The sequence below is a fragment of the Phaethon lepturus genome, unplaced genomic scaffold (assembly GCF_000687285.1).
Source record: "Phaethon lepturus isolate BGI_N335 unplaced genomic scaffold, ASM68728v1 scaffold21018, whole genome shotgun sequence".
Taxonomy (NCBI): domain Eukaryota; kingdom Metazoa; phylum Chordata; class Aves; order Phaethontiformes; family Phaethontidae; genus Phaethon; species Phaethon lepturus.
Window position 1 is genome coordinate 1 of NW_010555763.1, and position 12,302 is coordinate 12,302.

A 12,302-nucleotide genomic window follows, 5' to 3' on the forward strand; every position below is an offset into this window, starting at 1 on the left:
CGCTGCCCGCTCTTGTGCGGCGAAGGCCAAAAGCGCCTCTGAGATTCCCGTGTTCGGAGCCGCTGGAGACAAGGGGAGGTGGCGGTGGGAAAGCTCGGCACGTGGGTTTGGGGATCCGCTTGAAAGCGTAGGTCGCCTGCGCCGTCACCTTGGGTCTCTTTCCTGGGACTACCGAGAGATTGAGGAGCAGCTTCTGTAGTTCCTGATGTTGGGATGATAACGGAAAATGAAGGCTTTTAGTTCCCTAAAATATAGGGAGTGAATGCCAAGCTTTGCCTAATGTGTTTTGCCTGGCATGTGAGCCATGCTAAAGTTACTTTTGTCTGTCTCTAATAACTTGAATTTTTGTTGCTTAGCTGGCAAAGAAATACCACCCTGATACAAATAAGGATGATCCTAAAGCTAAAGAGAAGTTCTCTCAGCTGGCAGAAGCCTATGAGGTAATATGTGGCGTTTTGTTGTCATGAAAAAGAGGAAAGCTTGGAGGGTAGAATTTCTTGTGTGCGTTTCCTGTAAAACCGAGGCTAATTTTTCATGTCTTGCACTTTAGATGTGAGTGGCTCTGTCCTGACGGTGTCTCCAGAAAATTACTTAGCCCAAATATCTGATTTAGCTGGATGTGTTTTGAGCTGTTTGAATTTCACTCTTTCAGCGAGTGCCTGGCACAGATGCTGTGGTCACTGCAGGGAAATTATTGGCCAGCTTAAATAAACAAACAAAAAACCCCTGTTGGCAGTTACTATCTGAGATCAGAGGTACCTTCCACTGTGCTGCATCCCAGCCCTGTTTCTTCCCGCTCTTCAGCTTGTTCAGGAATCTTCTTGTGTTGGTTTTTTGCTTTTGTGGGTTTTCAAATTTACCCCAGCACTCTTATCACCAGCTTTTATGCAATATATAACGTAATTTATAATAAGCAAGAATAACTTAGTAAGATCCTGTCATTTTTCTGATGACAAGCTGAGAGATACCAGGGAAGAAGGAACTTTTCAGTAGCTTGTTACGCTGCTGAGAGCTGGGATAGCCCTCCTGGTGACAAGAAGGTTTGAGAACATGGGCTTGTGGTGGTGTAATGCCAGTAGCCTTGAATTCTCCCAAGAGACGCCGCTCTGGAGGTTACAGGCTGTCCAGTTGCTCGGGATCATGTCCTGACGGCATCGTTCTTTTGCCTCGAAGGTGTTAAGTGATGAAGTGAAGCGGAAACAATACGATGCATACGGCACGGCTAGCTTTGATCCTGGCGCAGCAGGTGCTGGTGCTGGTCGGCAGTACTGGAGCACTGGTCCATCGATTGATCCAGAAGAGCTTTTCAGAAAAATCTTCGGGGAGTTTTCGGGATCCCCTTTCGGCGATTTTCAGAATGTCTTTGACCAGCCACAGGAGGTATGAAGCGCATTTGTTTTCTGAGAAACAAAATGAAAATGAGAAATGGAAAAGACAAAAGCTGGAGAGGGACACTAGTCTGTCACAGATCGCTCCGGGAGCGAGCTTAAGCAAAGAATTTGCTCTGGGAATATCAGCACCTGAGTGTCCCATTGTATGGGTGGGAGAGTCACCTATTTTCAGTAAGCTGTGTGGATATATTGTCCACACCTTCAGACACAGTGGGTTTTTTTCCTGGACTTCAGTTCCTTCATCTGGTGTTTACTGACACGAGTTGGTGCTGCCAAACAATTCCATCATTGTAGAGGCATCTTTTCTGCTGTATGTTGTTTTCCATATGTCTGCTTTGATCTGTAATGCTAAAAACCACAAAATACCTTTTAACTACAAAACAAGCCTTCCAGCATTAGGTTTGACCGCTTAATTGGCTTAATTTTGCAACTTAATTGGCTTAACTTTGCAGTTAGAGCCCATTAATAAAACAAAACCTACGTCTTGTTCTTTGTACTGCAGCTAAATGCTCTTTTAAGTATTGACAGTGTTGATTCATGCGTTGCCTTCAGAAGCGCTTGGTATTCAGTACGCCTGCCTCTACTAAAAATGGCCTTTCCATTATAAACAGAATTTCCTATTTTGTGCAGTCATCTTTGCTGATGTAAAGAGTTTGTCGAGGGAGAGCTTGGGATTCGTTGGGATTGAAGGTCTTCTCCCTCACCTGGTGCTGCATTCCCATTAAACTAAGCCTTTAGAAGTACTAAGAGTTTTCCTCAGGGCAGAAAAACGCTTGACTTCTATTTTTACTTACTTCTTTTATGTTTCTAAGTCTCGTTTCTGCTATGTGACTGCTCATCGTTCCTGAAATGTTTGCTGCCCTTCTGTACCCGTCTTTATTTACATGAGACAGATTATTGCTTCCTCGGGTGAGGCAGAACGCCTTCTGAATCTGTTTCGTCCCACCCTCTATTACCTGGATGTATTTTAAGCATTGCTTGATATTTGGTCTAAAACAATTTCAGCCTTCTTAAGACCCCGCCACCGCATGTCAGCCGTAGATTGATATCTGTCTTTCCTGTACAGTATATCATGGAACTGACATTCACCCAAGCTGCAAAAGGTGTTAACAAGGAGATTGTGGTCAACATCAATGACTCCTGTGAGCGATGCAATGGTAAGGGACACGAACCTGGTACCAAAGCGCAGCGCTGTCACTACTGCAGTGGCACTGGCATGGTGAGTGCTTTTTAAGACCCAGGTTCTGCTGTGCTTCTCCTTCTGGGTGCAAGTCAGTCCTTTCCACAGTGAAAAATTTGCACTGCAGTCATGAGCATATCTTGGGTGAAGCTAAATTAATGTGGACCTGGTGTTAATATGCGCTAGGAAGATTTTCTTTGTATTAAAGAAGTGCTGTGCTCAGCTAAAAGCACTAGCCTTCAGGGGTAGATCATCTGGTATCATATATCCAGCAAACCATATTTATATAACGTAACTGTTCTGAAATTACTTGGGCATTAAATGGGATACTTTGAATCGAGGGGTGGAGGGAGGAGGAAGGTGACGATAGCCTGAGGGTAACTGTGAAATAAGAAGATGCATGTTACTTACAGTAAGTAATGATCAAGCTTCAGGCTTTTGATGTCCAGCCATCAAAATGAGTACCAGCAGCCAGCCTGTGACCACAGTGTCTTTCTGCACAGAACAGATGTAGTCAGTCAGAGGAGACAGCAAGCTCTTCCCACTCTTCCCTTGTGTGCTTCAGCCTGCCGGGTGGCTTTCACAGTTCAGTCCATAGCTTAGTCACCATATCTTTCTCCTGGATGCTGGCAATAATTCATGCAAGTGGGTTGTCCTCGGATTCCTCAAAATACAGATGTTTGTAGTTCCTTGTGAAACCACTGTAAGGAGCTTTGTTCCTGCCTGCACGTTAAATCCTAGAGATGAAACCTCGCGTTTCCCTCGCCACAAGACACTTGCTCATAGCGGTGATGGATTTCAGTGGAAATTGGAATGCCATGGCAATTGAATCTGATCCAGCTTCTCACGAGCACCATCCTCTTTGGAATTCTGAGCCAGTTTTTTGCTCCACCCCTTGCTAGAGGGTATTGCTGTCCTGTCAGGTTGCATGTGCAATTAGAGGGACTCAAATGTGCTGGACCAGTCACTGGCAGTGTTTTATGGAAGCGGAAAGTACCAAATCTTTGTACCATCTGTCTTTTGTGTTTGTTTTTTTCTCCCCCACTAGGAGACAATAAATACTGGCCCTTTTGTAATGCGATCTACGTGCCGACGATGCGGCGGTCGTGGTTCCATCATAACAACGCCATGCGTGGTATGTCGAGGAACGGGGCAAACCAAGCAAAAGAAGACAGTGATGGTTCCTGTGCCAGCTGGTTAGTGGTGTACTTGTGTGCTGCTCTCCGTTAAATAACTATAGTTATCTGCCTCCACTTGGCCAACAGCAAGGCCCTTGCCTCCAAAGCGTGGCTGGTCCCTTGCCAGGTACGAATGTGAGAGCAACATAAGAAGTTTTGCTGCAGAGAAGTTACAAGAGCAAAGCAGGTTGATAGCTTGGCAGTTGAAAGGACTAGTAGTGAGATGAACTTGCTGGCCATAGATGTAAATGTTTGGTTTTGCCCTTCCTGAGCTGAAGTTTTGGTTCATGCATGGATCCTTCTATGCAGCTTTTGAAGAGGGAAACTCTCAAAAGGTTTTGTTGCCCTGAGTCTTTTGTTTCTCCTTGATGAAGCCTGGGGAGAGGGTGGGAGTCTTGAAAACCTGAGCTTGGTTCAGAACAGTGTGCTGGTGGCCTTCCTCACCGGAGAGGATAAAATGAGTGGTGGGGCTGCAGACTTGCTTCATGGAGACCGCCCTGGGTGAGCAGCCTGTAATTTTCCTGCAGCTTGTGGAGGCTGCCCAGTGTTCCTTAGTCTGATCCGTTTCCCAAAAGAATTCTGTAGGGGTTGAAGTAACGAGCCTGCCTGGTGCATAGTGGTCACCTCAGAGGTATAAATGTGTGCCGACACCTCCTTCCTTTGGCCACGACTCCTGGGCTCCCGTGGAGAGTGTTGCTGTGGTGACTGGCTTTTGGGGCTGGCAAGAGTTGTAAGTATTCAAGTAACACAGGGATTACAACGCAAGGTAACGTTCCCTCTTTCTGATTGCAGGCGTTGAGGACGGGCAGACAGTTCGGATGCCCGTGGGGAAGAAGGAAATTTTCATTACGTTCAGGGTACGTATCGTTATATTGTTGGCTGTTTTCAGTACTTAAGTTGGTTGCTTGTTCCCTTTGCAACTGCCTGGGAGGTCTGACTGAATGGGGGACGGAGGAGGAAAAGTGAGTGATCCTTTGAAACAGCTGAGGTAACACGATCCACGTGAACTTTCTGAGATAGCAGAAGATCCGCATTGTAACAAGCGGTGTAACGTTAAGTCCGCTCATGAAGAATTGCGCTGCTCGTTCCAGGATGAGGTCCTTCTGATAAAGCGTGTCAAAATGCAGAGTAGGTTTTTGATGCCTTGAGTCTTTGACTTGGAAACGTGACGGAGCTGTCTGCTTGCACGGGTGGGAGCACTGAGGAGGACCAGCAACGCCCGTGAGAGGCTGGCTGCTCACGTGTGCTTTTGCAGACACACGTTAAGTGCCGCTTAGCATGTATTTTGTAGCTGGGGCCCTCTTCTCCTCTTGGGCATCCTGTCATACGCATCTCTGCCCAGGAGAAAGTTTTTTTTTAGCGCCGTTTTTGATGCAGGAGGATTTAATTCCCTTCCAGCTTGTGAGGCCACTGCAGAGGTGCTTGCCTCCCTCTTCTCTTCTGGCTTTTCCCTGTTGAGGGTACTGGGCAAGGCAGTGTCGTCTCTGTCTCTGCAGACTCATGCCGACACTGATAAATTAACAACAGGATTAGGGGATGGAGTTGCTGAGATAGGAAGCAGGCATCCTCCTAAGCCTCTGGCTAATTACAGTTATGTCTGCGTTTTTCTGAAAGACTGGACGTTTAACTTGCGCTTCTCAGCCGTGCAGTTTGGGGATGGTAAAGGGTGTGACTACAGCGTGCTGGTATGTTTTCTTCTGTGAACTTTCAAAGCCGTTTACTGTGAGAACTTTGTTGTGTTGTGCCCACTTCTCTTTGGAACTGCCTGCCTTTTAGGTTCAAAAAAGTTCTGTGTTCAGAAGAAATGGAGCAGATATCCATTCGGACCTCCTTATTTCAATAGCACAGGCTGTTCTGGGAGGCACAGCCAGGTGTCAAGGCTTGTACGAGACAATCAATATCACGGTAAGTACCGTTATGTGGAAGAGCTTGGGCATAAATCGATGTGGGACAGCAGAGACTTCTCCTTTGCTGCAGAGATGGTGCAAATTTCCTAAGTCTGCCAGTACTGTTTCAGACTTCTTCAGGATTGAGTGTCAAGTAGTTTGTGACCTCCTTTCCTATCGCTGTGTAGGGAGAGGGAAAGGAAGGGCTGGGTGAATTGCTGGACAAATCCCGTCCAACGTCTACAGACCGTGCGAGGTTCTTTACTTGTTCCTTCAAAAGCTTTTCTGTCATTATTAACTTCTGAATGTGTCCAGATGCATCAGCGTACCACATCTCTCCTGTCCTACTTTGAAGCTTGCTGGAGAAGTAATTCATTTTTACAGATGTGTAATTACTAGATAAATGGTTAAACTAGAGCAATAAACGTGACCTCTCTGTGTTCATAGATACCCCCTGGTATTCAGCCAGACCAGAGAATTCGGATGAGTGGGAAAGGCATTCCCAAGGTTAACAGTTACGGCTACGGAGACCACTACATTCACATAAAGATAAAAGTTCCTCAGTAAGTAGAGCTAATGCAAGTTTCTGTGAAATCTTGAATGCTTCTTGCAGAAAAAGTTGTTCAGAAAGATTTTTGTGAGAATTCTGTACTGCTTTATCAAGATGATTAATTTCCCAGTCTGCTTTTTTATTCTCTCTCTCTTTTTTTTTTTTTTTTAAACACTATTTGGCAACCCAGCCCTAAAAATCCTAAACCCTGGACATACATGAGTAGTTCTGCACCTGCCAATTTGCCTGGCTATCTGCGATGCCGGTTACATGAATTCAGTGTTCTGGCTTATAACACGTCTGCGCTCTCACATCTACAGCTTAAAGGAACTGAAGTACTTGGCAGCTGCTTTTCAGACAGCAGCTTGGCCACCCTCTGCTCCTGTGGTGAAGGAAACATTTTAGCTTGTATTGCTGCGCTCGGCAAGGGAGTTCATTTCCTGAGGTCTCCCCACCAGATGTGTGTTCTGTTGCCGCTCCACACGGTTCTTTCTCAGCACTTCCTCCAAAAATATTTTGGTGAAATGCAGTAGATCATCTCTCTCCTCTTCCACTGGGGCTTATTCTTTATAGATTGCCCATTTTAAGAGCACCGTAGGGATTCTCAGCGTATGCCAGGTGTATTAATCTTGTACTTCCAGTAGCTGCCTCTTGTGCGTGCTGCTGGAGAAGGTTAAGGAGGTCTGCGGATACATCTGTCCCTAAAGACAGCCATATCTGACAGCCAGCGCCTCTGTCTTTGACCTGCAGGAGGCTGACAGATCGCCAGAGAGCCTTAATGATGAGCTATGCCGAGGATGAGGCGGATGTGGACGGCACGGTGAACGGAGTCACAAATACAGCATCAGGTGAGCGGTGGGAATTGGCGCTTCTGGCTCGTGGGGTTGGCGTGGGAGCGCAGAGCGCTTCCCGAGGCTTCCTGGGGAGGACGGTGAGCCAAGGTCACCTTGAGACAGCCTTGTCAGCACAACCTGCCAAGCATGTTATATTGGAAGTAGTTTTAGTATGATGTTAATAGGCTGTAGCACAAAGCAAGGAGGTAGCCTCTTCCCAGAAAGCTTTGCTGGAATTCTTACTGGGCAAATCTGTGCATGAATAGAGAGCGGATACTGAGATACTTGGAGGTCCTGACGAGCTGCGGTGAGTCTCGCTGCGGGGATGAGTGCCTCCTGCTCCCTGCTTCTGCGCCTGTGACTTGTCTTAGCAGAGGTAGAAAAAGAGAATGTGCTTCGGGCCAGTTTTCTGTGTGAGCTAATCCGTTGTGCTTCTGACGGCCATGGGGCCGTTTCTCCTTGAAAGCTGAAGTCAAGGCTGCTCTAAGCCATGCTCTGTGCGCTTGGATAGAAAAGTTCATTGGTGCCGAGTGTTGGCTCCAGTCAGTAGACGGCGTCCAGCGTGATGGAGGGAGTGAAGTCAGCTGGGAGCTTTGTAAAGCTGCTCTTTCAGTCCCAGATCAACAGTTTTGGTTCAGCAATTACGTGTTTTAAGTTTCAGGGCTGAGGTACCTGGCATCAGTAGCAGCTAAAGGCAAGACATATGGTAGAACAGTAGGGCAAGAGCTTTGTCTTTTGCTATTGGAAAACAATTTTTTCTTTGCTCATTTATTCCAATATTCCAATATTCATTGGAATAATGAACTTCTGAAAGCTGGTTGGATTTCTTTTTATGCTTGAAACCAAAAAGGGCATTTGTGACTCTGTACGACTAGGCAAAGGTGAGAGTCTTTCAAAGCTGCTAAATGATCTCAGGAACTCGGGTCCTCTCCACTATGTATGCCAAAGCCTGGGGAATATAGGCTGAAGTTCAGGATATTGGAAGGCAGTATCTGCCAAATACTTACCAATGTTAGGTTTTATAGTGCTTTCATAACACAGAAGTTACGTCTTTTCTGCTGAGGGCAAGCATTGAAGGTCAGCCTTGGGGGGAAGGGGAGAGGTGTCTAAGCATCCAACTTTCATTCCAGCTTCTTAAAAGATGCTTATGTGCCAAAGGGGGAAAAAAAAAAACCCCGAACCTGCTCTCCAAATTTGTTTTTTAAAAAGTAAACCTGCCAGTTTTTACCACAATTGAGCGCCAAGGTGGATTAAAAACACCACCAGCAGTTTGCAGTGTAGAGACAGGCTGTTGCTGAAAGCGTGTCCTTGGTCTGGGAAGCAGAAATACCCCGAGTGGATGGAGGCGTGTTCTGCTGCAGGCCTCAGTATTTCATACCATTGCATCAGTCTGACCTCAGCAGTCAGCTGTGGGAGGACTGGGCTCTGTGTCCTCCGTGTGCAAAGAAAGCCTGAGGAGGATCCGGGGGTCTTGTTACTGGCAGCTGTACTGTAGAAAAAGGAGATTACCTCCCACTTCTGGAGGGGCAACCAACTTCTCGGGACCTGTTTATACAGGAAAATTATGCTCATTGCTGCCAGTAAGATTCCTTATCTGGACGCTTGTTCTGAAATACTTGTAGCCTTTTTCATTCTAGCCCAAATCCATTTTCTCCTCGATACTGTTTGTCTGAGCATTGCGTGAGAGGTGAGGCAGGCTCCCAGTATGGTTTCACACTGCTTTGCTCTAAAGGGTCACCACAACACCATGAGACGAAACGACAGCTTGTTCCAGGGACCACCGATGGAGCAGGTTTTTTTTTTTCCTGTAAAGTCATGGCTGACTCTGCTCAAGCTGACAACTTGTTTTTGGCGGCAGACTCTCAATTCCAAGTGCTTGTTTTCAAAGCCTGTGCGTTCCCTGACTCGATTGTGCAGCATGAGAATTCTCTCGCCAGTTGGAGGGCTGGGGAGAGGGGAAGGGAACGGTTGTACCTGGGCTCACGGTCTTATCTTCCACTTCTGGGGTCCGGGCTCTCCAGTGCTTCCATTGCAAGTGGTCCACTACTGTGGCTGGCTGCCAAGTGCAGCCCTGGGCAACCGCTCGTGGGCAGAGATGCCTGTAGACGAGGATGCTGGCAAAACCAGCGGACTTGACCGTTCCCCACCTAAAATAACCCTCTCATTTTGTCAGGGGTGCTGGCTTCTGGTGGGAGATGTATCTGACTGCAGCCCTTTGCTGTTTGTGTCCAGGTGGCAGGGCCACGGCTAGCGCTGACGCAGGCGGGGATAGGCCTGAGGCTGAGGAGAACAAGGAGGGATTCCTTTCCAAACTTAAGAAAATGTTTAGCTCCTGACACCCCATCCGAGGTAGGAGGCCTCTTGTGTTTTATTGTCGTCTTTCCCCCCACACCAAGCAGAACTTGCACTTCTTGGGAGGTAGAAGCAGCAAAAAGCATGGCATTGCTTCTCACTTAGCCTCAGGCCTTCCAGCCACTTGGTGTGAAAAGCCCTAGCTGTCCCCTGTGACCTGGAGCACTAAATTGCGTTGTTGCTGCAGCAAACAGCAGCAAAAATGCTGGATACATCTTCATGGAGGTTGCTGGCCTCCCCTGCAGCTCAGCTTCCTTGTCCACTCGGTGGCTGTACCCGAGTCAAAGCACCGCGCGCGTTCCCCTTAGCTGGTAAAGCTGGGACCGGGCGGTTCTGCTGCCACCGCAAAGCCCGGGCTTGCTGGGGGGAACGGGGGCACTGCAGAGCCTCCGGTGCCGGAACTCTCGGGCTGGACTTGCCCCTACCACAGGCTTGCAGCACCAGGAAGGAATCGGTCTTTGTCGTAAAGCACAGCAAAGCCCCTGTCACACAAAGGAGCACGGTGTGTGCTCGTTATAGTTGGTGTTGGCCTGCGGTGAGGGAGCGCTGCAGCCTTGAAATCATCTATGGCGGATTGTGGTGTCGTGGGTTCCAGGGGCTCAGCTTCCTGTCACCGCAGGCTTCAAACTTGTCTGCTCTGTGGGGAGGTGTGCTCGCAAAGCAGGCTGCGGGGGCTGCTGCGCGCCTGAGCCTGATTCAGTCAGGAAATGTTGAACTTCTCTTGCTTCAACTGCAGGGAAGCGTTCTACTGGAAACTAGAGCTAGCAGCAACAGGTCATCTTTGCAGTTGGGGATGAATCTTTCTGGCAGCAGGCTCCGGAGAGCGAAGGATGTCAGTCAGCAGCACCGTGAGAATCCCAGCTGGGGAAGCTACGTACCACTGAGGCCCCAACAATCAGCGTGATAGAAAACCCACCCACCATCCTACGACATGGTAATGAAGGAAAATGCCAGCTTTGCAGAAATGCGGCGCTCTCTTGAGGTTGCTCCACAGTCCCTACTGCTGCTGGAAGCTTACTTGGTAAAAATTAAAGTTGAAATATTATTTAGGATCCAAAACAGTGGAAATGTGAAATCAAAATTGTCCTTCCAGCACAGACTGGAGCAGTTTGCTGTATGGAGGCCAAGATGGCTGCTGCTCACTCAGGTGCCCTTCTGAATGCTGGATGTGCTTGGTCAGCTTGTCACTGCTTATCTTCTCCTAGGAGAGTGAGTTTTAACCCTGTCTTCACGACAGCCCTCCACGCTGTCCTGCACATCTCTGAGTGGGAAGTCTCCCTGTGGCTGGGACTCGTCAGAGCCCAGCTCTCCCAGCTCCCTCGGCAGCCGTGGGGTTTCTTAGTCCTGCTGATTTCCTGCACAAAGAGCAGTGACGGAATCTGCACTTTGCCTCAGGTTTCCCTCTCCCCGCCAATAACTAAAGTTACCACACAAATTCTGTCGCTTCTGAATGGGTACAAATTCATCACCAAGCTCTTTGCCAGTTTGGGACAAAGTCTTTTTTATTACACTAGCGCAACACCCGTAGCATAAATGATTGGTCAGAGAGTCATTGTTCCTACATGTGTGAGAATATAAGTAAGTGAAGTGGATCACTCCTTCCAGGTGGAGTCGAGCTCTTGCAGTGAGTATTGTTATGATTACTGTAGCCCGCTGTTGTTAGTTACACCGTGCAGGTACCATCAGCCCACATACTAATCGACCAGTTAAACAAGGACATGTCGTAGTCTCGCCCTTCTTAATTTGCTGAAATAAAGCACGCGTTGCCTCCTGATTAAACTGTCTGTAAAGTGATTCTGTATCCATGTAAATAAGATTAACTTCATAAAGATATTTAACATCTGCTGTGCCTCCCTGCCTTGTCTACTCTTCCAACCTTGTCTTGTCACCCCCTTTCCCTCCCTCAGGAACGGGAACGAAGGTTTTCTCTCGGATGAGGAGAGGACAGGGCTGGATGACTTGAGCATCTCCCTGGTGGCTGTGGTTGACTTCAAGCACAGACTGCCGAAGCCCAGCAGTACCTTAGCGTATGGTGGTGTGTAAGGGAGTCTTAAATCCTAAGGTTGGACAGTCTTGCAAAGGTTTTATGCCCGGGGCCAGCAGTGGAAATGTAGCTGTAGGAGCCCAAAGGCCAAGCTGCAGCTGAGAGCTGTCTGACTTGAGGAATTAGGCTCAGCTTTCACGTTAGGCAGCGCAGGAAGCCACGCTCTGGGCGTGCTGCTCTGCCTGCTGCCTCACCTGCAGGGCCTGAACCTGCTCCAGGGAGAAACCCCAGCGCTTGCTGTTGGCTTAGGAGCCGGCAGCGGTGCTGCAGAGGAGGTGCTGCCCCTGGGGGCCCAAGGGACAGGGCAGCGGGGCGCAGCGCGGCTCCCCTCCTCGGCCAGTTCTCGCTACCTGCTGCAGGAGCGTGGGTGGAAGAGAAGGGAGGGAAGGGTCAGAAGACGGCCTTAGTGTCTGCCACGTGTGGGCCTCGGGCCAGAGTTCCGTGGTCAGGTCCATGTTGCGGTCTGGCTTCAGGGCTTAGAAACAGAACATAGCGGCCATTTCCTTGACCCCGGGGGAGCCATGTTGCTTGTTTTCCTCCGGTGAGATCTGCAAAAAGAACTGGGGGTGAAAAACAATAGTGTTGCAGGGCGGAGGCTGCTGGGGCCTTTCCCTTACACCAAGCCGAGGAGGGCTGCGTTAGAGCAGCCTGCTGTGTCATTTCCACGGGTGAGGGGGGACCTGCGAGTCATTTCGGTGCCGTTTGTGTAAAGGCAGTGGCAGCCCTGCCGCGCGAGGGCAAGGTGGAGGAAAGCCCTGGAGGAGCACGCTGGCGGGAGGTGGATCTGACCCAGGAGTTCCACCCTTCCGCCGGGCGCGAGTAAGGGAGGTGGTGGGGCAAATCACGCCCCACATGCTCAGGAGCTTGTTCTGGATGTGGCTGGGGGGC

At 48.8% G+C, this 12,302-nt stretch overlaps 1 protein-coding gene across 1 annotated transcript; it reads left to right on the forward strand.

Annotated features, from left to right (window-relative positions):
• Positions 1–356: 356 nt before the first annotated feature.
• Positions 357–10,393, forward strand: DNAJA3 (DnaJ (Hsp40) homolog, subfamily A, member 3; the record flags this gene model as incomplete). Its single annotated transcript, XM_010292277.1, has 9 exons — positions 357–440; positions 1,174–1,380; positions 2,458–2,610; positions 3,620–3,767; positions 4,542–4,606; positions 5,526–5,654; positions 6,083–6,198; positions 6,936–7,033; positions 10,107–10,393. Coding segments are annotated over 9 exons (1,023 nt in total), but the record flags the coding sequence as incomplete, so codon positions are not given.
• Between the last annotated feature and the right edge of the window lie 1,909 nt (positions 10,394–12,302).